We start from the raw sequence: 25,629 nt of genomic DNA, 5'->3' as shown, positions 1-25,629 counted from the left end.
CGAGTTTATTTGAAGCCGAAAGGCCCATATCTGGAACTACATTTAATTTTACTATATTTAAGTACATTTATTTCGTATATAAAAAATTGCAACAGCGATGCTTGCTTAATTTGCAAAATATAACTGACTCACTGACTCCACAGTTGGTGCTAGCAACATCATACAAGAAAAAATAATGAGCAGAAATCATTAAGGATGGTGCAGATGAGCAATCTTGGTACTCAGATGGTTGACAAATGAAAGGAAAAGCCAACAAAGCATGATTCAATGAAGTGTTAGGACAAAAGGAGCTATAAGAAGAGCTTCAGTACACCTTTTTGGTAGATTCTACAAGTCTGTGGAAATGTACTGGAGAGATGAGCAATGTTTCCTCAGTTGCTGTTTTGATGGTGGTGATGGGGAAAATTGTGCTGTCTAAAATGGTGCTCCATGATGTTCCATAGATGTTGGGTTGGGTTTAGGTCTGTTTTTTGTTAAGGCCTTAGTATATGATTTATACCATTTTCATCCAAACCAAATCATCCAGTGAGCCTTCGTATTCTGCAGATGGTGACATTGCCATCCTGGAAGAGACCATTAACAGAATAGTTTTGTATTGATTTGCAGTGACTCCTTCCTCTAAGGAGACAAGCAGGACCCAAACCATGTCTGCAAATTGTAGTGTTTTTTTTTCTCTTTTAATCTGTCAACCTGTCTGTAGAACTGGATGATGAGGATGATGGACATTAAGCTGTGCTATGGATGGTCATTTGTCCAGTTATAAGGGAGAACCAGAGCATGTCTTTCCTCACATTCAGCTGGGTAATAAAGTGCGCTTTTGGTTTTTCTTCACAGGAAATGAATGAATTGTGTGAGGGGGAACAGAGTGGGGCAGCTGACCTAAATTAATATGCTACTGCAGTAACCTGGGCAAATAAAGCACAACACTGAGGACTGAGAGAGCTGCCAGTGCTTCAAGGTTCAGGCTTGCACCCAAAGTAGGGTTTATAAATATAAGGGTTTTTTACGGTTTACACCGAGGTCTTAAAGTTGATTTGTATATGTGTCCCTGTATGAGCTCTGGTCAGTAACCTTCCAGGATGGAAGTGCTTGTAATATAACTGTCATTCAGGAAAAAAATGTCTTGCGTAATAATAATGGATCAGTGTGTTTTCAGTGTGTTCTGTGTTATTCTGGAGTCACTTTGGTAGTTTCCAACAGCTGCAGGCTAATTTCTGCTTGTGATGGATTATTGGTGGCTTTGATATTTGTAATTGAATTTCAGTGGGTTTTTAAAAGGTCATGAGAATCCTAACTGTTAGGGGTGTGACCTAAAGGGTTAAATGGTTAATGCTTTGTAATTTCAAGAATTCAAGACTGTGTCCCACAACACAATGCACACTAAATATAATGCCTACACACTAATGACACCAGTTTTGCACTGTCATTAAGTGTATTAAGTGCAGTAGTCCACATTTTATGATTCATCCAAAGCATTTACTCACTAAATGTTATGCGAATAAAATGACTTTATTATTCACATCAGTGTGACCATCAAACATCAGCTAGAAAAGCAAAACCTCTTAACAAGAACTTGTTCTTTAACTACCACCAACTGGTTAGCTCTCACTATGTTTGCCTGAAAGCAACCTGTGAGCATTGATATTTTTGAAGCAGGATGATGATAAAAATGACTAAATTAAATCGAGAGGCTGTCATAGTAGATTTGAGCTGTAAGCCACTTTGTAGTGTGAAGTAGTATGCAGTCAAAAACAAGGTGAGCTAATACACAGTCCAGCAGCTCGAATTCAACAGTTTTAGATGTACCTTTGTTTGATACAGCAGGTGTTTTTCCTGTCACAGTGTGCGCGGTACACACAGAAGAAATAATATCATTAGACAAGACTTACCAACAACATCTCCAAACCCACACGTAGGACCTGAGGCATTGGAAACAAGATACACGTTTTTTCTTTTTCTATTTTAATTTACAGATATTATCTACTTTTTTCCCAATTTTTATACTATATTGCCACCTGACCACAACACCTATGGAAGATTGTTGGACATCCCATTACAAATTCCACGGCCATTAATATGGAGTCGTATATTAATATGAATCCTTATTGTTAAAACTAACCGTCATTAACTTTTGTGTATGACGTGTCTACTCCACTGGATATTTGTATAGAATGAGCATGAGGCAGTGTGTTTCTTTCCCCAATAGGCCCCTATAAGTGCTTGTTATGGTTTCAGTTTTTGACCACAAGGTGCAGTATTAACTCTGTGGAGATAACTGGGGCAGTGAGAATCGTGCAACCTTTACAAATGTGACTGTCTCGATGGAACATCAGCTTTTGTCTGTCAAATAGCAATGTTTTAAAACTGTTGGTAATTTTAAAAAGGTAGAATGTTTTAAAGAAATTTACAATAAAAGAAGTGAATTTATGGACAATAACATTTGTAAAACATATTGATATGGTTACATCTGTCTTTATGTATGAGCTGCCACCGCTGTGTGTGTGTATGTGTGTGTATGGTGATAGGGCTTGATGGAACAATGCCAATAATCTGTACCATTGCTGAGGAGGTTTTTTCTGCACACAACGAGACAGGAACATCCGCAGTGAAAGTGCTGCTTTTGGAGGGCCTACTCACACCATGTCAGCTGATTTACAGACACTCCAGAGGAGATGAGAGTATGCGAGGCAGGGAGGCAGCAAGCCTAGATATATTTAATCTCATTGTAAATGCTTTAGTTTGAGAGGTTCAGCAGCAGTGTTCAGAGATAAGGAGCTCTATTGTCTGTTCTGTAAAGCCAGGAAACAGTCACCTTCGAGAAGGGCTCTGCTGGGCCAGTGACTAGAAGCGAATGAATCAGCAAAATGATATGTGACACCTCTAACCAGCTCATACTTTTTTAGATTTTGTAGTTTGTTAGCTTGTTAGTAGTTCAGTCAGGTTATCAAAGGTATAAAATTTTTTCTCACATGCCCTCTGTTTCTTACTTCTCTTTTTTTGCAGTATTCTGTATTGAATAATAGAACTTTCGTGTTCCCTTTAGAAAGTGCAAAAGACATGAAGAACACACGACTCAGTGCATTTGTGTGTATCTGTGAACACTGTGATCTGTCTGAATGAGCACACTTTTGTCACTGCTCTGCTCTAAGAGATTGTATTGTACAGTATTATACAACTATTCCACATTATGCAACAGATTGTGTAATAAAATAATATGAAATGATTGCCTTGATTTGGTAGACAAAGTGTAGAGTGTTGGTTCTTGTACCATTCATGTCATAAATGCTGGATTACTGTTTTGTTTTTATACCCTTAAAGTTTAGTGAAGATGGCATTTTTTGGGGAGACATTGTGTTATGTTTTATGCACGCTCCTTCATCGTTACATATAACCGAAATTATTAGATCATTTTAAAAAAGTATTTCAGTTTGAAACTTCCCTTCTGAATGTCATCTTTATCCTGGTCAGGGTCACAGCTCAGGCCTACCCTGGGCCTAACCTAGCTAATCCATATTCTATTAGCCTGTTCCATTATCCCCAAACAAACAAAGGGATAATGTGTTATAAATATTCTTTAATACCTTGTATGCCCATGCATTCTTATACAGTAGTTTATAGATTGATGCTTTCTTGAATCTATGTTCTGGATGTAATTCTGCTCGACACACATGCTTAAATTTTATAAACCTCCTTCATCTAGGCTTGTTGTAATACATTAGTATTATCCCTACATTTTAATTCACTAATTATATATCATATATCAGATCTGCCAACCATACTACGATGGCTTTAGCAGTCAGATGAAAAATGAAGATCCTACAGAAATTGCTGATCGTATTTTGAGTTAATCAGAATCACTTCATTAATGACAGGTGTATGATAATTACTTTTAAGCATGAGTTTGAATGTGATTGGATCATTCTGAGTACAAGCCCCATTATACAATTGCATACAAACTTGTGAAACCAGGTTATTATAACTTTTATTCTGTTTTCTCCATCTAAAATATTCTATTAGGTTTTCACAAATGTTTTTTTTTTTTTTTTTTTTTGTTTACTTTTTTAACTTTTTTTTAATATATTAGAGAAACCTGCAATTTTAACAGGGGTATTGATGATATTCAGCACCAAGGACAAGGGCAGCTGTGTGGCCTGAATAGAGCATGTCTATTGTACACTCAATAAGTCAAAGCGATACACATTGGCCATAACTAAACATTAAACATTTTAGTTTCAAGGTTTCTTAAAGCTTTGAATCTTTTCTCTAATTTTTTTTCTTTCTTTCTCTTGCTCTATCTCTATGTTTCTGTTCCTCCTCTCTCTAGGCGAAATGAAGGATTAAAGAAACTAACTACATATGGGAATACTGTTATGACCTCTGAGTCATCACATATTTATTATCTCTTCCTATTTTATTCGCTGTTATACTGTCTGGAGCTGCACTGCACTTTTATGTGTTAGACATATACACACAGCCAGCCTTTTTTAGCTTCAATGTGATCGATGGTCATGAGCCTAGGGGATTTTACTAAATAGCACAAGTGCTTTTGTTATATGTACAACTGTTTGTATTTGATATTGTTTTGCAAAATCTCTTAAGGCCAATGATGTTAACCTGTTCCTGGAGATGTATCTGAACCTGTCTGTGAATCCACTCTGTATTTGCATCCAAATCGGTGTATGATTCTTGACATTTGCATGATTCCATTATTTTTTACAGTTGTTTAAGGGATTGTTATTTGTGACTGTTATTTGTTACATTTATATTTACAGCATCTGGCAGATGCTCTCATGCAGAGAGAATTACAAAAGTGCTTTGAAGTCTCAATATACATCCTCATACTGGATCACTAGGTCACAGACTAATAATATCAGTCTAAAGTATGAGGTAACATAGCAACAAAATCACACAGACAACACACAGAAATGTGGTAGCTCTGTAGGAAAGATGTTGGACTACTGATTTGTGCGTTCAAATCCCAGGACCACTATGTTGCCAATGCTAGGCCCCTGAACAAGGCTCTTAATTGCTCATTTGTATAATCGAGATAAATATAAATCATTCTTTTTAAAGGACAAATACCATAAATGTAAATAACATTTAGTGCTTCAGGAATGGCAGGTCTTTTGAAGAGATCATTTGAAGACAGCCAGTAACTCTACTGTTCAGACATCTAGGGGAAGTTTATTCCACCAGCTTATACTTTATACCTACCTTCATGCACACGGCTTGATGACAGACTTATGCTTTGTGTGTGTCTTTGTCGTGCACTTTTTCTTAACCCACCTGCCTAATCAAAGTATTTATTCAATTAGTTTAAGAAGAAGAGGATGAGAATGAGGAGAACAAGAAATCCAGCTTTAAGTAAACAACAAAAATGTGTCAGGCAGTAGACATACATTGTAGAGTGATGGCCCTTATAACCAAGACCACAGACAAAAGCTGAACCCAGACAAAAACACTCTACAGAGCACCCAGGTGTCTGTGCACTCACAATAGCACTTTTTCACAGAGGTGCTGGTTTCCCTCATTTCCTTCAAGACTTTCATTCACACAGGAATGAAAGTGGGAATTAACTGGCAAGTTCGTAAGCGTGAATGAATATTCTGTGAATAGAAAAGTGTTCATACTGACCTTTCAGAGATCCCAACCATACCAAAGCCTTCCTTAAGAACAAGATATTTTAAGAGAGCCTTGTTTTTTAGGTAGGAAGGATGGCATACTCTCTGTCAGTCTCAGCAACATTATGGCAGACATCAGTGAGCCCCTCTGACTGTGTTATGCTGCCTTGTGACACAGCATGAGACGCATTTTGAATGGTCTGTGGTTAGTTGGCTTTACTCTCTCTGGTTCATAGCTGTTATATGATTATATGGAAAAATCTGTCTGAAATTATTTATAATCACACTATCCGGTGTCAGTCTCACTCTAGCACAGACAATCTAGTAAAACATTATTCTTATTTTGCTTATTACTATTATTTCCATGACATATGACACCTAACTGAATGACTCGCTGTGTTGGGCCAGTTTGAATCCTAAATAAACATCCACATCTGGGAAATTTGACTGTTTATTTCCAATAGCAAGGATGTAAGGTTGTGTAAGAACAAGCATGTTTCCGCTAGATAACACAGGCTCAAACTTTTCCCTTTTCCAATGTAATGCTGAAATTCTTCAGTCTGTTATTAGCTTTAGCTAATAATATTGAATACATAATGCTAGTGTACTTCATAAGATTATAAACAGTAAGCCTGATAAACAGTAGCTGATAAACCGTAGCCTAGCTCTATTTTAGCTATAACTTTTTTGCAGCTTACTAGATGAGAAATGGTAATGTTTAACTGGGTGCCTCTTATGTCTGTTGGCATACACATGCCAGGTAGGGGTAGACACATTATGTCATTAGCTATGGATGCAAATGCATATTTGATCCTAGATAATCACCCCAATAAAGCCATGGGATCCAAAAAATTCTAGATATATACTGATCTAGACTTTTGTTTGTGAAGCAACACTCAGTGAAAGCGAAATAAAGTCTCAAGTATAATCCCGTGTAACAGAATTTTCTTTGAAAATGTGAAGTGTTGCTCATCTTAATGAGCTGTTTAAAGCCCGAACCGTGAATGACACAAAGCTGACAAGGGTGTAAATAATACATTAGATTTTTAATGTGGAAAACATGGTTTAAAGAAAACTTATGTACAGTCCAGGAAAGGAAAAGGCTTTTGCTTTTACTGTTTATTTTGTTATTACTTTCACTCAAATATTAGCATGTGAATCTAAAAGAAGTTTCTGGAAGAGAGAGGACTTGGACGTCACCCTCTGTCTGTTTCCAGGAAACTCTAACAGCTAGCCAACACAGCCGGAACTCTGACGCTGTGTGTGTGTGTGTGGTGAGGTGGGGGGTATTAGGGGGTGAATGGATGCCATAATCAACACTAACGAAAGGGTGCTTAGGCAAGTTGGTGAGAGTAATATTAGACATGGATTCTAGTGAGTGAGTGTTTGTGAGCCTCATATGTTGTGTGAGATTCTATTAGTATTGACATCATGCTGAGACATAAGCAGATCTGAAAGCTTTCTTGTTTATTGCCTCTATATCTCACACAAGCTCCAGAAACCTAGCTTGAAAACATCTTTTCTTCAGTCTGTTCAGACATTTACAAAAGGGCTTCAGGAATTATAAGCAACTGTCAGATATCTGTTTTATGTTTTCCAGGACAGCAGACGGACGAGTTGTGGACTAAAATTAATTTTCATCTTTTATCCTGCTGCATTGTCTTGGCTTCAGCCATCCTGCTCTTGAACACATTGCTGAACTGAGTGAGATACTGGAGTTTAAATAATATTTTACGTCTGTGTTGTCGGCAGCAGAGGCCTGCACAGTGTCATCGATCCAGGACTGTGTTTCCCCAGAGCTTTGATCAATAGCACATCCCAGTTAACAGCAGCTTTAGTGTAAATCTGTCTACCTTGTGCAACACTGTACAGATGTCCAGGGGGATGGATGAAGGAGGCATGTGTGATCTACCATGACCTGGCTCCGTTTGAGTGAAACAGGGTATTGGAACCAGAGGGGTGTGTTTGTATGTGTGCATGTGAGAGAGAGGCATGACTGGTGTGTAATGTGGGGAATTGCTGACTCAGTGGGAAGGCCTGAGCTCTGAGAGCTCCTATTTAGCTGCTATCTCCCTAAGGACTCAGCTCAAGGACATTACTTGTTAAATGATGTTTTAGCATGTGACTGTGTGTGTGTGTGTGTGTGTGTGTGTGTGTGTGTGTGTGTGTGTTTGCATGTTTCTTGATGTCCTTTCTCCTCCTCCCTTTTACTGTTTGTTTTATAACATATGGATTGTGTGTGTTCCTGTTCATTGTCCTATGAAATTCCTCGTGACATTTCCTGTACACTCATATGCAATTATAAACAAAGATTAACATGCCTCTGTCCTCTGCAGCTGTAGCCTTTGAACCAGAGGACACTGAGCACGTGGGAAATTCTGATCTAAACTTTCACCACCGCTCTATAAACGCACTGCTAGAAGTATTGTGAAATACAAATGGGTGAGGAGTTAAAGGAAGAAACCATGACTTTCTGCAATTTGCTGGCATGGTTTGGATCTATTTTTCCCCTTAAAGTAAAAGGTCACCACAAAGCAGTACAGATTTATTTTGACTGATCCTCTCTCCTATAATGAAGCATTTTTCTCTTGATGTGTAGTGGTCTCTCAGTGAGCATGATAACTTACTGAATAGTTTAACAGAAAAGAAAATGTTGTAAATGTTATGTAATTGTCTTTGCAGTAACCAGATCACAACACAATTAAAATACATGAGAGATTCTGGACTTGGAGATTTCAGATTTGGGTTTTGGACAGTGATCTCCACCACCACCATCCTCAAAACACCAGTCTTTTAGATAAATGATGATCTCAGCAGTACAGTTCGAGCGACTTGCAGAATCTATGCCAAGGTGCATTGAAGCTATTCTTGTGAGTCGTCGTTGCATAAAACCTTATTAAAGCACTGTATGCTCATCCTTTTTGTCCATTTGTTTGCGAGTTATACAATTTTGAGCATACAGTGCCCCCTAGAGTTACAATTTGTCATTGCTTTTATTTGCTCACTGCAACATTAAGCCAGCAGATGGTAGTGTTGTTATGTAAGCTCTTTAAGCTGGTAATGTTTTATACAAACTATTGATTGTATCAAGAATTATGGCATATTACGAGAGTATACTGAAAATGTACCTGCATAATTGAATAATAATACTAATAAGCAATATGCAGCCAAATATCAATCCTTTTGTCAGAAACTGACGATGATGATGGCCTAGAGTCAAGTCAAGTCAAGTCAAGAAGCTATTATTGTCATTTCAACCATATATAGCTGTTACAGTACACAGTGAAATAAGACATAAGACATGGTGCTACATAAAACAAAGACAGGGCTATGGACTTGTAAGCAGTCCTAGCCACATAAAGTGCAACTGTGCAAACAGTGCAGGACAAAAGACAGTGCAGGACAAAAGACAGTGCAGGACAAAAGACAGTGCAGGACAAAAGACAGTGCAGACAAAACCTTACAAGACAATACAAAAAGTACAAAAAATACAATACACAAAAGACAATAAACAGTAAACAGAAACAGCACTGACCAGTGTAAATACTGTATGTGAATACTGAATGCTCAAACAATATTTCGTGCAGTAATACTAATGAATTTAACACAAGTTTAGTATATTTACATTTACATTTATTCATTTTGCAGATGCTCTTATCCAAAGTGACATATATAACAATATAAAACAATATAAAAAGGAGAGGACGATACAAGTGGTGCTATCATACAGGATTTTTTAAACGCATTCTAGAGGAGAGAAGTGCTCAGAGTAGAGGTGTAAGAGCTAAAGTAAGTGCATTTTGTGAGTGAGGATAAGTTAGGACTTAGTTAAGTGTTAACAGAAGTGGTGGGTTTTGAAGGTAGTGACAGATTCTGCTGTGGTTAGAAGTTCATTACACCACTGAGAGCAGTCAGTTTGAATGTTCTTAACAGGAACATCATACCCTGCTGAATAAGCACTACCTGTACAATGTCTCCAGCTGTAAACCGATAAGGTGAATGAGTTTATACATTGCTCTAAAACAAAACTGCTGCATTATACTTGTACCAACAGTACACACACACACACACACACACACACACACACACACTATCATCTTTGTGTCATTGTTGATTTTGAGCCACCACACAAATAATATTGAATCAGCGACATTCTTACAGAGGTTTATTGCACCGGACAACAAATGGATATGGATACGGATATGGATAAATTGGCCAATTATTATAGTATAGTAAGTATGCACAGAGTATGTGTATAAATATATTAATTTTTAATGTAATATGTAATTACTATAGAATATTTTAATGTTCTTCGTTATTTTTTGTTATTATTGTTGTATAATTCTGGTGCTTTTAAATAAAAATTTATTACATTTCACATTTTAAGGACTTCCTGGTACCAACTAGAGATATTATTACCACCCTAAAGATTATTCTCCAATCACACTGTGTCCCAAAGTGTTTTATTCCTCCTAGACTTTATCAGTTTGGCCACAAATTAAATTTTTAACTTTATGACAATCCAACACCATACTTTCTAACCATATATATTTGCATATAATGTTGTTAAATGTCATCTTCAAGATAAGTCAGTTCCTGTTATCACTTACGTTACAGAGTAAATAACTCACCAGGCTCTCTTTTTGTAAAGACACGTCTTGTTATATTACTGAAAATAGTGAATGCCCATCTATTCGTCAGTTTTCTGTACTGCTTTTCCTGCACAGGATCTAAATCAGCCTGGAGCCTATCACAGGGAACTCAGGGCACAAGGCGAGGGTGCCAACTCATAACAGGCTCAATCTCACACACAATCACACACCTATTCACACAATAAGGACAATTTAGAGATGGCAAGCATGATCTTGGGAGGAAAACTGAGAACTTGAAGGAAACCCCCAAAGCTTGAGGAGAAACTTGAGACCTTGAGATGGGTCATGTGGTGCATTCTCTATACAATAACACCTTCTGACCAGTGAACACATTTTCTCAACTATAACAGAAACTATTGATATCGACTTGCATCCACTGTGATGTACATTATCCTTTTAGTATTCTGTTCTACCTTCCTTTTAAACACCTCATGTACACCCCCAGACACATTTCCTCGCAGGATTTTCCAGTCAGATTTATTCCTCTCAATAGGACAGCACTGTGTCTCTGGCTACGACATGTTGAACACCATATGGCACCGACCACTCGTGTCCGTCACTCATGCTCACTGTGGCGTGGGGTTCCTGTTCACAACAATATTTCCCTCACACTCTGCTGCTACACATGCCCATCTTCATGTACAATCTGGACTAAGTGATCATACATCAACAACTTGTCAGTATTTCAGGTTGTGTGCTTGCACTGATTCTGTAAGGTGTTAGATGATTACTGTACTGATCTGAACTGTAAATCAAAAGCAGTGCCAAAGTGAAAAGTGAGCTTTTTCCTGGGGTACCAATATTGTGTTATAGCTTACACTATGCCTGATTAATCTGATTTGCCTCAGAGTAAGTATTCTCCCATGCACTATTCCTCTCCTGTCTAACTTGTCCAAGTCAATATACACAGTGTTTATAGTGTAATTGTGATCGTATGCCAGACACCAAAGTCTTAGAAAGATGGCACAGCTTAAACAGTCCCTGGGGTTGGGGGTGGTTGGAGATTAGTGAAAGAAGAAGGTAAAAGAAGGAGGGGAAGCGAGAAATTTAGTAAGACAGAGTGAGAAATCAAGTAAACCAGAGCGGGTGGTCAGAGTCAGGTCATCTGTCGACAGCTTGGCTTCCTCCCTGTGATCTCCGGTGGCAGCTGCTCAGCCAAATGAGATTGTCCTGCAGATTACAGGGTGTGTGTCGGGGGCAGGAGAGATTGGGATGAGCTGAAAAAATGCAAAGTGTTATGGTAATGCTCATAGACGTCTGCTATAACATGGCTTGCAGGCATACGCAGTCTTCTTTCTACATCTGCCTCCACTCTGTTGAAATATTCATCATTAGACTTTCAGCCATTCTGCTGAAACCCAGACAGTCTCCTGCTCTTTTGACTGCCAGTGTGAAGAACAGTGCATTTTTTTTTAGCATTTGACAGAGAGAAAAAAGGGATATGGAGAGGCAAAATAGCAATCAGTAATGGCTGTGATTATGTATAATAGCTACAAGAGTCTATCTACAATTAACAAATTACAATTATAGAGACCATTTAGTCAGTGGGTGGAAAAAAACACCCCAGAGGTAGCAGCTTGTCTCCTGACTCCACATGCATTTTATCCAATTTTTGTGATTGTTAAATATACAGTCATACATTATCATAGACAGAAGCCCTCCAGTGCACAGGGATGAGAAGTAGAATAATTAATGAGAGAAAGTTACAACTGTTACACATCATGATTAATAAGCCATATGGAAACTCCCAGGAAATGAATGTAGTTTTTATTTATGCTCTCTATTAAAAATCATATTTACTGTAACATCAGCACTGCTATTCACAATAGCCCATCATTTCACATGGCAAATAATCAAATAAACAAGTGGTTTCAGTGCTAATTTTCAGTGTCCAGACTGTTAACCTCGTTTGTTGGAAAGGATGTTCGGATCTGCTTGAAGTGCGTTAGGACAGATATGAGAGAAATGATGATGTTTATGATTTTTAACGATCCAATTATGTAGACAGGGTTTGTGCTGCATAGCAATGTTGCACCACCAGCAGTTTCCTAGCAACCAGTATGATAGTAAAGTATTTCTCCCAGAGCAGTGCCATAGCTGATACACTCGGAGTTGAGGGGGAAGCTGCTACACTGAGCTGAAACACTGAATGGAAACCCATTTTTTCAGCACTACAGACTCTGCGGTTTTGAGCATTTGTGTGTGCGTGTGTTAACATGCATGCAAACGTGGGTGTGCATAAATATGTATGTGCTGCCGAATATTTGTAACTGACATGAGTAACATGCACGCTTGATTTCAGAGGCTGCTGAATTCATGGGCTGTCATTATGCAGTATGCATTCATGTCAAGTGTAAATGTCATGAAGAACAATGATGGAGCGACCCGATCACTGCTTTAATTTGGAATGGTATTATGTGTAAACTCGGCTGGCCTCTAGGCTCGGTTTGATGGATTCGACCAAAAATAAATAAATAAATAAATAGAGAAATAAATAAATAAATAAACAAACAAACAAACTCCATACACATCCATCTGGTTCTGCTGCTCCCTGTGTTTTTCTCCCCCCACTCTCTCAACCACCCAATTATAAAGCTTCTTATTTCAGTCGTCTGGTTTATATCTTGGATAATGGTGTGACGGTGTTATACATCCAGTTTATAATTTAAAAAAAAAAAAACATCACAATCCCCATGCTGTGTGTAACAGCTAGAGCAGACAAAATTCCTCACCTGTGAAATTTTCCTTGCAGATGGTTTGCCGTGCAAATCCTATTACATTGAGCACTTTAAGACAGCCCCATCTGGCAGAACTGTACAAACAATCAGCTTTTTGAATGCAGCTTATATACTATTTAATAGTAATAACCATACCATACACAAACACTTAACCTTCCACTATTAAAAGCCTAAACAATATGTGCTCTTTCACCAGAATATTTTGTTCATTCAGATCAAAATCAATAATGAGTTATTGATAGATCGTGCCATGGCTTTTGCCGAACATCGACCAGGACACTTGCTAGTCTGTAACATCTGACTAGCCAGGAGGTGGCATGCACCCGAAGGCAGGCATTGAGACACGCCCCTAGGTCAGGCTATTACTACATATCAATACAATAAATTGGCCATGACTTAAATATCGTGTTGGTGTAATTGCTCCCCGTGTTATGTGGCGTTGCCTTGATACACATCATTTCATGTATCTCTGAACTTCAAGCTCTCTTAAAGAAATACACTTGCTCAGTCAGTTTATTTAAAAATAAATCCCTGTAGTTTTTATCTTGTTAGAATATAAAACATTGGAACATACTACTGAGGAAAAAATTAACAAAATGCCTTACACTGAGGTATATGATTCTTCATAGCATGATGACTGAAATAGATCTGTGAAAGAAAGCATTGTGTATTTGTGAAGACCAAGTGTAGGAGATGTACATGCTGAAGACACAAACATGTTTAGGAAGGATTTTTTTAAAACACTACCGCTGAACGTAATCTGCCTCTGTAGCTTCATTTTCGATTTCTCTATAATTACACTGTGCACATGGCTTAAATCTTTGCTCACTACATTTATTTTTCGCTCGGTTCCAATCATTGTCTTTTTCTTAATCGTCGTCTATCCCGCCCTCCGATCCATCTATTTATACACAGACTCCAAACCACCCTGTTGATCATTAGAAAAAGCTAGCTGGGATTTATCATCGACTGAGGATTCCCCCCTCTCCTGACAGGAAATTATTGATTTTTGCCACCCTGTTTAAATAATGATAAAGGTTGTGTTCAGGGTTGAGGCAGGCTAAAAAAAGCAGCAGGGTTTGAAAAGAGAAGGTGCAGAAAATTTGAATAAAGGCTTTTGTTTAAAAATAGTTTTTCCTTGTTTAAATCAAAATAAAATAAATAAAAACTACCACAAACTCAAATTAAGCCAGTGACATGTATTAGACTTCACCAAATTGGTAGTCATCAGGATCAGAAAGAAATGGTTTGTTTTTTCTTCTTTTCTAGCAAATATGCAGAACAGGAAATACAACATTTACTGTGTCAGTATTGACTTATTTTGTCCCATACATTCATTCTTCATTTATTGATTCATTGATTCCCGGGAGCCTATTGCCGGATCAATGGGTACCAGTTGTGAATACACCAGTTGTGAATACAGCCAGTCCATCGCAGGACAACATGTCCACAAATTCACAGACTTATTCAAACATTGGTCCAATTTAGAATAGGCAGTACACCTACTGTCAAGATTTTTGGGAAGTAGGAAGAAACCTAGACAAAACCCACATGGACACATAGAGAACATTCACTTAGGAGCTTAGGACTGAACTGGAAACCATGGAGCTTTGAGGCTGCAAATCTATCCTGCTGCACCACTTTCTCATACATACAGTATTTAGCAAATATCCCGACAGGCTCATGATTTTTTTTCCTGTGATTTAAGTTGATTACATTTTTAGCTCTTCAATCTGTGTAGTTAATAATATCTTGTTCTGCCAGCCTTTCTTACTTTAATTTCTTACTTTTTTTGCAACATTTCCAGTGTTATCAGAGTCAGAATCAGAATCAGATTTATTGGCCAAGTGTGTTGACACACAAAAGGAATTTGGTTCCAGCAGTTTGTGACTCTCAAAGGTACAGACATAAATAACACTATACTATACAAGAAAACAATGCAGATGAGGAGATACAATATAGACAGTATAAGTATGAAATATGGATATAGAATGAATAAAATATATAAAATATGAACATGAAATATAAACAATCAGTAATGTACATAGAGTGTGGGAGTGCAAATAACAATATTGTGCAATATTATGCTTTTTGTGCAATATACAGCAGCAGTAGTGTGTAATATACAGTAATATACAGTAGTTATGCGCTGTGAGCATGTACTGTAATGGAAAGGGTGTTTTCCATAATTAAAAATTACATTTTTTTGTATTCTTGGTTTAATATGTTACAACAAAAGTCACAGGACAGAATTAAGACATGTAGAACAGCTCTACGTTCTTGGTAAGGTCTTTTACACCTCGGAGCCCATGCACACATATTCCCTCCTATGGGCAATTTCTACGAGTTGTGATAAATGTGATTAATTATATTGTACTGTAAATTGGATCAAATATATAAAGATCTCACAATAACATCTATTTGGAATGATAACTGGTAGTTCAAATAAGCGTTTGAGATTCATTATTTATCTCTTAAAACAGTGTTTTCCAATTTTTAAAAACATTTTATGGTCCATTAAAACTTGAAGGGATCGTTACATTGATATAACATCCACACTTAACCACACTTAAGTTACCATGCAGTGCTTGAGCAGTGGTAAACCTGGCATTCATTGTGCATAACATAACATTGCCCATGATTTACAAGGACACAGTATGCCTAATAAACCATAAACCAGTGTGCAGACTCCTTTCATCCAGTAAACACTGTCCCTGATAAAGGTGCATGCAGTGAGCAGTAATTTAACAAACATTGTTCTGTACATGTGACAGTATGTGTGATTTTGCATTGCAAATCAGATTCTTTATAGGTAATGCCATCAGGCAGATTAGTACAAATTAAATATGCAGAAGACTACAGCTTTAAAGAACGAGTGCAGTGTCCTGCAGAGTCTTATATTAAAAGCATCATGCAAATGAAATTGTCCCAGAGTTAGAGCGCCAACGGCAAGCTTCATAATCCAATTAATCAGTGTCTAGTCTGCAAGCAGTTTTTAAGGAGGGGCATTATGCTAAAAAGTAATCTATCAGAAATTGATGGACTCTAGTTTGTTCTTTTAATAAAAAAAAAAGTGTGTCTGTGCTTTTCCTTTTCTTTTCATATATTTCCCTTCAGTAAAACTTATTTTGGATGGTGGAGCCACCTTTAAGTTATGAATGAGGGAGGATGGTGGAGGTGCAGTATTATTGTCATCATCATCATCATCATCATCATCATAAATCTCTTTATCCTGAGCCTATCCAGGGAACCTAGTGTTCCAGGGGGCAGGTATACACGCTGGAAGGGAAGCAATTTAGCATAGTCAGTTTATGCATAGTCAGTTTTTAATTTTTGAGAAATGTGAGAAAAACAGAGAACATGAAACCCCTCACAAACAGTAACCCAAGCTCAGGATCGACCTGAGCACCACCATGTCTCAGTGTTTGGACTATGATTCATTCCCAAAATAAACGACGAATCATCCTGTATTCCTTAAATGTGTGAAAGTGTGCTGCTGGACGCCAATCAGTGCTTAAACGAATCTCAAATGAGCGTGAAATGATTTCAGTCACATCCTTTATAGTGCATTATGTGTGTGAGATTAAGTGTATGTTGTAGAGCAGCTTGTATTGGCACGTGCTGTCACTTCAGTGCTGGACAGCGCCGCGGTGAGAGGGAGGGGCCAATAGGGCGCTGGTGGGGGTTGGGGGGGGGGGGGTAGTTTCGTTTTTTTTCCTTTTGTTTTAAAACTCATTCACTTGCGGTTCGGATACAAAACGTATTTGTTTTCCATGTCCACACTACAATTGCAGTTAGTATTAGAATTAGTACGCGCGACTGCTATAGAAGCTATAGGATATGGCGCGTTAACTCCGCCCCCTTCGCGCTCCAGAAGGTGGAAAATCCCGTCTTAACACTCAAACCCTCATTTCCGCGTCCAGTGCCCTTCATTCACAACGCAGTTCCTTCCAGGCGTTTTTATTTCATTTTTTCCCCTATACAAGAAAGCCTAGATCCACCGGTTAGTGTAAGAAGTGGTTTCCTACTTCTTCACTTAAAGATGAATTGGTGAGCTGCTCCTGCCGTGAGTCTGATCTCATTGCGCACAGCTGCGCGCATCCTTGATCACCGGCTTTCCAGTGGATGCGCCCCGAGGCAACACGACCTCATCCGCCGGTACCGACTGATTCCTCCCTCGTGTTCAAGACAGACGCAGCAGACACGAGAAGCAGCGCGATGGAGCCGCTGATCTCATGCTGATGTTTGCGTCCACGATGGATACTTGTATGTCCGCGTTAAGCTTCCGATTTCACAGCATCATAAATGGAGGAGGAGAGTGACAACCGCAAGATCAACAACAGCTTCCTTCGGGATCACAACTATGCAACAGAAGGTAAGTAAAAAGTCATGGAAATCGTAGTGCGTTTAAATAACCACAGGTATGGGCAGGGCGTCATGGATTAGGTAGGCTGAATGAGGCTGTACTATAGCCTACATGTTGCACACACGACCCCGCCTTGTTTGTACACATTTCTCTAATATGGTGTAGAATCTGGAAAAGCGCATATAGTTCCAGATAAATTTGCGTCATTGCAAGGACAGTGCAGGTCCCAATCATGGGATGAGGTCTGTGTAGGATATAGATGAGAGTGGCTTTCATATGGCTCCTTTTTCACATTGCGCTCTTGGGTGTCACTGTGGCACCATATTCACCATTCACAGAGTGACTCAGATGTTGCATTGCAGAGATTTAGCGGCTGGGTTTGCGTCGACACCCAGACACTCTGCTATGCAAGGAGATCACATCGTGGATCAACTCTGAGTTAATCCATGAGTAACCTAGATACAATGCAGTCTTGATGATGATGATGATGATGATGATGATGATGATGATGAGTTGGTGATTATAGTTTATAGTGAAAATTGTGCTAATGAATTAAGCATTAGAATGAAAATTCAGATCAGAATCTGTAAAATGATTATATTGTGAATATGTATCCTATGATTACAATCTAAAAAAGGCAGAGAGCTCTGTCTAGAAGAATCTGAATGTTGCAGACTCACAGGGCCTGTCTGCCAGAAATCAATATGCTGTCTGTGGAATATCACTGCACGCATTAGAAGTAAGACATCATTTCATTATTTTCATCATTGTGTTTATCATGGGAAGGGTCACATTAAGTGCAAGGTGGGGACACACCCTGAATGGGACGCCATTGCAGGGCACCGTACACACACAGTCCTTTACAGCTAAATGGACAATTTAGCATAAATTTGGAGAACCTCTACATAGACACATTGAAACCCTGTAGAAACCTTAGCCTGAACCAAATCTTTTTACATGATTATCTGTCTTGTTTTTTCATTCTCTCAGATTGGTAATAAATCTAAAATTAGATTTTATTTTAAGAGAGAATGATAGAATTGGATGCAGCATATTTCCATGCGAGTGTCCTCTTACCATGCACACAGCTCAGATGGGGTCAAATCACTGATCCTTACTCAGCAGAGGGCACCTTTCTTTTCATTGATTAATAATACTGGGATTAATAACACTGATTATAAACACTTCTGTAATACTGAGGCAGTTAAAAGAAGCAATCAGCTGCCTGCAAGCTCAGAAGCTGTTTATGACCACTCAGAGCCAGTCTGTAAATCAAACTTGTAACTTTTAGTCTCACACATACATGAGTAACCTGCACCCCACTGTCTCTAAATGCCTGTCTGATTGCAGCTGACTGAGGCTGACCAGGCTGTCTATCTGAGCCATATGCAAGCCGGTCTGTAGTCAGAACTGAACATTGAATGTCCATTAAAAGTTGGGTGGAATATAAGTTAATATATCTTCTATAATAGTTAATAGTACCTTCTTCTAGAAACCTCACTGCAGTGAGTCAGTTTGTATACATGGTCATGTTTTTTTCTGAATAGGTAATTTAAAAGGTTCAGGTCCCAATCCTCACAACTAAATTAAATTTTGCATACCAACCTCATTAATTCCCTACCCCCATCCACAGCCCCTTAATGCTTACACAACCTTATTCTCTCTAATCAGATGTAAATGTTTTCCAGTGTACTAATCTCAAACATTATACTGGCCAACTCTTTCCTCTGTAATTGTTATAGACAGTGGCCAGTTCTATGCTCTTCCCATTATTTACCTCTAATATCAGCTCCTAAGTCAGTAATTCACTGACTGGACAACTGCTATGATGATGCTGTCTCCCCAGTGGGGACATCCTGAAGCTGTGGATGCCTCACATTATAATGACGTGGAAACTTTGTCCTTTCTGCTATAGAAACATACACAGTGACACTACTAGGTTTTTAGGAAGGGTGCCCTAGATTGAAATGACTGAAGAATTCTCATGTGAGATTGTTCATACCTCTACACGTAATGCAATGTAATGCACAGGAGATTTGGCTGTACACACAGATAATTGCTTGTATTGCTTTTTAGAATGGCATAATGCGATTATTCTGATTCAATTGACCTTTCTCCACACAATCAGTGCAAGAAGCACAATGACTTGATAAGGTGACCTCACAAAATACACTCCAAGCATGTGCACACCACATTGTCTAATTTACTAAAGTGCCACAGTCCAGGTAATTCAATTTCACAAGGTAACTTAGTAACCCCACTAGTGGTTTCTTAAGTCCCAGACCTAATAAAATACTGACAGGCATCTCACAGGGTACAGAGGGTAAAAACGAGGTATGTAAATGTGCCTGAAATTACCAGTATGCCCTCTATTAGCATTTCCATCTTGTATTAAACAGTGAAGAAACCTATCATATTATCACATGAACATTAGGGGTGTGTAAAGACATTTTTCATATTGCCTAAGTGTTAATATTTAATGAATGACCTCTAAAAGCTGTGTTGATATGAAGTAAAATCAACTCAAATATTTGCTTTTGGAATAGAGCTTAAGATATTAAATCCTCGAAATGGTAGTCACGGGAGTCATAGTGATAACGTGTGCAACATTTTTTTGCATGTGTAAAGTAGGATTAATTTGGCAACATGGCTGACACATCAATACCAGGCACTTCAGCAGCATGTTCACCCAGAAATTACATTTTGGGGAAACTTTCCATTCTGCTCCAGCTGTACTTTAATGAATGAATGAATGAATGAAAGCTGTGGAAAAAAGCTGTTTTGAGAGAACTGGCTGGAATTCACTAGAAAATGTGCTAACATAGTTGATTAGGCTGCCTAAGTGAGGAGATGTGGTGGAACACATCTTTTTAAAGATTTTACAAAGATACCGCTTGCTTTTCATACAGTATTTTCCTATTTACCTATTTTCCTTATTTACACATGCACATTCATGCATGTGTTTCTTTCATTCGATTATGTTGTCATTATCCAGAGAAGACATGGAAAGACATTGAAAGCAGGCTTGAAGGTTAGAGTAAAGTATAGCTCTTTGGGATGTCTTGCTTTCCCATTTGTGTATTTAAAGTTAATTGAAGCAAATGATGTGAAAAAATAAAGCCAACAGTGGAGGACAATTGATATATTTTTAAGATGTGATGATTCCCATGCTTAATGGTTCCTACATTAATGGACTCAATGTGATATTTAAATTGATATAAATTTTCATATTACTTATTCTCCTATGTGCAGGCTCAGAGGATGGAGACAACTGTACAGACTCAGTGCACCTCATTAGCATACGAGAGATGCCATCAGAATGACATTTGGCTAATAGCGGTACGATTGATGTGCTGGTGCTGTTATGGAGGCTCGACCTTCATCTTCATTTGTGCTTGGTGGGCTTAATTGCCCAAAACGTACATGCTTACATATCTCTTCATTCCTATGCTTGTCCTAAACAACCTGCTTTCTGATTGAGGACCTGCTGAAAAAGGATTTGTAGCTGTACTACAAACATAGCATCTGTAGCATATATGGCTTGACAGAGATGGATTTGTGCTGTGGATGTGCAGTCTGAATTAGTGAACGGGGAAAAGAAAACCACAAAGTGCAGTGCTTTGTTTTATTTGTAAAGGAAATATATAGTTTATTAAATTCCTTAAACATTATAGTAATGGGTCAGTGATAGAAAGGTAGCAGTCACCTCCCTAGGAATCAGTACATGGTTTACACAGGTTCAGGCACTTAGTAAGGTCTGTGGCTCATTACACATTGGGATGGCTTATCAGTCACTGTAAAAATCCAAATGTATAAAATACTTTAGTTTTAAATGTCAGAAAAATTTATACCTTAATTACACATTTCTTCGAGCAGGATTGTAGGCTAGTTAATGATATTTTTTTTTAAATCATTAAACATTGAAAAGTCTTTAGACTCCAATAAGCCATATATAGAATGTAAAAAAAACATTGCTAATCATTTAAGAGCTACAACAACGATAACAAGCTATTTATCTTTCTAGACAAAGTTGAGTTCTTCCATCATTTTTTTGAGCTTCAGAAAATATTGTCATTTCCCATAATGAGATCATAAGGTGGCATTGATTCTCACTGGATTGTGGGGCATTGTGCAAGTATTTTAGGGAGAAATGTTTTAGTTCACTGGAAGGATTTTTTTTAATTGAAAAAGACCTTAAAATGGAAATCTTAAAAAAATCCTTAAAAAATTTTACATTTTTTAAAAAAAAAACCTTAAACAAATCACTGAATACTGAACTAGAGATGGGATAGAGATGCATCCATAGTCTAACTGGCAAAACACTAACTGCACCACACTATTTATTATTTAATACTGCCAGTTTAAATTTAAGTTGCCAGTTTAAACTATAACTGTATATGTACTCCTTTAACATAGTTTATTAAATAAAATAATGCAATTTAATCCATTTCATTTAAGCAATACCGTTTAACTTCTTTCTCCCGTCATTTAATAAGGCATATGCATTGAATAGTGTGTGTTTAAGATCTTTGTTGCTAATCTGCATATATCTGGAAGTTTGGTCAATTAAAAAAGGAGATGATGAAATATTTATTAACATACATTACTGTTATTGTTGGATCTGTATTATTAGACTTATTTGAAGGTTATGTTTGTGGTTTTAACACAGAAATACGTTATCCAGCTACTACATTATCCATATGATTCAATTTATTTGATTGCATTTTAAGCAAGGCTAAACAGCAGCAATATGAATGTAGATTAATGCGCTTCTCTTTTTCTATTTGGTCTAAGATATAATGTTCTCAGAGAAGCTGTGTTGGTAAAAATAGCAGAGTGGTCCCTCAGTGCTCAGAACACGGCCCAGACATGCAGACTGAGAACAACTCGATGGGGGCTGATACTAATACACCCACCCTGCCAGCACAATTTACACCCCAGCTCTCGCTCACGGTTACTGCCCCACACTGTACAGAATGTTGAGTGTTATTATTGCTGCTACAAGAATGAGAGAGGTTTGGGGGGGGTTGGGATGGGGTGGTGGGTTAGCAAAGTGCAGCAAACGAGACTGCCAACACAAATCTCCCCAGGCTACAGTTTAAGATTTCGGTCATAAAAAGAAATATCTCTCGAACCCAACGGGGCCACATTGATTATTCAGGAGAAAACTGTGAGGCGAAAATATTGCAGAGAGAGAGAGAGAGAGAGAGAGAGAGAGAGAGAGAGAGAGAGAGAGAGGGAGAGAGGGTTTGGGCATGTTGAAGATTAGTGCACTGGGTGCACTGACTTTTTCCTGTGGGATCCATACTGGAGCAATAACCAGAAATTAAAAAATAGGTTTCTCTCTTGCCTCATCATTATGTCTGAAAAGCTGAATCCTGGTGAATGAACTAAGGACGAGCATTATATAAAAAGCAGCACAAACACACACACACCTTTTTGTGTAAATCACAGTGACATGTTTGCTGAGTTTCACCGCTCTTTGTATTCAAAGTATATATTATACCTTCCATTGTGTTTTGTACATTCATTCATTCATTCATTCATTTTCTACCGCTTATCCGAACTACCTCGGGTCACGGGGAGCCTGTGCCTATCTCAGGCGTCATCGGGCATCAAGGCAGGATTCACCCTGGACGGAGTGCCAACCCATCGCAGGGCGCACACACACACACTCATTCACACACTAGGGACAATTTTCCAGAGATGCCAATCAACCTACCATGCATGTCTTTGGACCAGGGGGAGGAAACCGGAGTACCCGGAGGAAACCCCCGAGGCACGGGGAGAACATGCAAACTCCACACACACAAGGTGGAGGCGGGAATCGAACCCCGACCCTGGAGGTGTGAGGCGAACGTGCTAACCACTAAGCCACCGTGCCCCCCCCGTGTTTTGTACATCTGTGGGAAAATTATGTATCTGTTAATGATGTGTGAAAAGAAGGCCATTACAAGCTTTTACAAGCCCTCTCCTAATACACACACACACACAACACCAAACCCCTCCCCACACACTCCTTACTTCGTGGTACCGTTTTTTTTCCCCAAGAAATGGGGTTAATTGGCTTTTACTCTCTTCTCTACACAGCAAAGTATTGTCGAGACAGAGGCCCCACCTCTAAGAAGTGTAAAAGAAAGCCAGCAGCCATGGCGTTTGGGATCAGCAGGTGGTAGAGATGATTACCCCAGTGTGCACTGTTCTCAGATCACCACTTGTGTCTGCTGAAATGAGTCCAGACCTGCTGTGTTTGCTGGCCCACCAGCTGCCCTTTATATATCTCTGCTTTTGAAATAGCCAGACATCGCCTCGCAGAGTCGTCTACTGATTGGGGAGTCAGTCGATATGCCCAATACATGTTACAAAGCATGCACGGCTAGTAGCACAGCGGTCCAGTGGCTGTAACACGTGTTTGTTGTAGGGTGGATTAAGTGGAAGAGATTGATTGGTTGATTTGGTATAATTTTCCGTTGTGAAAACTTCACAGGAGGACGTGATTGTGCTTGAAGAATCAGAATAAAACACCACTGAGCTCTTTTTCCCAACAACAAAGCTAGGGCTTTATAAATACAAAGAGATAATGCACAGAAGGGGAACAGGTATATAATAACTTTTTGTTCACCATGTTGAATAGTACTTTTCCACCAGACAGTGTTAGAGCAAGGCATAGTAACAAATACATGATCATATGTTTTGTCATTATTTTTATTTCTTAATAATCTTGTACTCAATCTGAGCGGCATCAGTATTATTACCATTTCGTCCAGTTAGATAGTAAATTATTTTTACATTTACATTTACAGCATTTGGCACCCTTATCCAGAGCGACGTACATAAGTGCCTAAATCTCTAACATTGGATACATTAATGCTGGCTCACTAAGTTACATACTTAAGATACCATGAGTTTAAAACATTTGTTCAAAGTTACAATGAAAAAGTGTCAAAGGGTGTTTTTTTTTTTTTTTTTTTTTTTTTAAATGCAAAAGATAAGGAAGTGCTAGTTGAAGTGTTTCCTGAAGAAGTAGGTCTTCAACCGCCGCTTGAAAATAGCCAGTGACTCAGCTGTCCGGACCTCGAAATTATACGAAATTATATTTCGTCCAGTTGGATAGTAAATTATATTTCGTCCAGTTGGATAGTAAATTATATATTTTGTAACTTGATTTTATGAATGACAAGATTTAACAAAGATGTCTTAAACCTTCTTAAAACGATGATTAAATATCTTCATGGCAATGCTGCATTCATACTCTGATTCCAGCAGCATTTAAATAGAGACTGTGATTACTTCAGCTCGACATCTTCAAGAATTTAACACGCTGCAGTTATTTATGAACAAACCCACACAAAACTTCATTTACGTTTTTTTGTTTCCTTACCCTACATGTGACACAATTCCCATGTATCACCTGCAACATGTATTTTGATTCAGTTACACAAACAAATTAGCTTGTGCTATCTGGAATCTCACCAAATCAGGACCCAAGATTACTGAACATGGGGGTGGAAGTAGATGCAAGTGGAAATACAGTCTCAAATTTCAGTCACAAGCTGATGTAAGAGCCACCATTTTGAAAAAAAAAAAATAGCTAGAATGTCTTTTCCACTAGACAGCTCAGCACATCAAGGCTCAGTAGTGTCCACACTCCAGAGCTCTCAGGAAGGGGTGTCTTTGCGCATGTGTGTTTGAATGGAATCTTCTTTGCAGCCTGATCCGTTGGACATGCAGAGCTCAGCAGAAGTGCTCTAATCTCAGGAGCCATGGCCAAGGTTTTAGGGCGCTCTTCCACCCTACATCCTGCCAGCTTCCTTCTTAATACCTGCAGTTCTGATTATACAATTAGTTTTAAACCAAAGAAAAAGAAATGACCTTTATTTTGCATTGGATGGCTACAGAATTGGCACTGACTGAGGAATCATACGTGGCTGAAAGTGTGGAAGTGTTCCCGGTAGTGCTGTTGAGTATCAGAGACACACGGTGACCTACATACTGCAGTATCAGCTCCACTGTGCTATCACACTGCGGTGCTGGGGATCCACATGCTCTTTGTGTTTTTTGAAGGTTGATTTGACAATTACCTTAAATCTTATCTGTTTAGATTATCATATCAACTTCCTGTTTAATTTCACCACCATGTCAGTCTCACTTCTCCCTAAGCTAGTCATTGCCTTTCTCAGCTCCCTGCATTCCCCTTTGAGATCTCTGTGATTCAATCATCTGCTTATTGTGTTGGCCCAGAGGTCAGGAAA

At 38.5% G+C, this 25,629-nt stretch overlaps 1 protein-coding gene across 3 annotated transcripts in view; it reads left to right on the top strand.

Annotated features, from left to right (window-relative positions):
- The window catches only part of LOC132855683 (serine/threonine-protein phosphatase 2A 55 kDa regulatory subunit B beta isoform-like), a 51,537-nt gene that overhangs the window by 7,667 nt on the left and 18,241 nt on the right, over positions 1 to 25,629 (top strand). Inside the window, exon 1 of one of the 3 annotated variants that reach the window (XM_060884844.1) lies at positions 16,770 to 17,386. The exons of the other annotated variants lie outside the window; for them this stretch is intronic. Within the exon in view, the coding sequence (XP_060740827.1) occupies positions 17,317 to 17,386 (70 nt within the window). The 5' untranslated portion in view covers positions 16,770 to 17,316. Of the gene's footprint in view, positions 1 to 16,769; positions 17,387 to 25,629 lie in introns of those variants that run through there. 3 annotated transcript variants of the gene reach the window in all.

Source organism: Tachysurus vachellii, chromosome 13 (assembly GCF_030014155.1).
Source record: "Tachysurus vachellii isolate PV-2020 chromosome 13, HZAU_Pvac_v1, whole genome shotgun sequence".
NCBI lineage: Eukaryota > Metazoa > Chordata > Actinopteri > Siluriformes > Bagridae > Tachysurus > Tachysurus vachellii.
The sequence above is the reverse complement of the archived record's forward strand: the minus strand, read 5'-3'. Positions and strand labels throughout refer to the sequence as shown.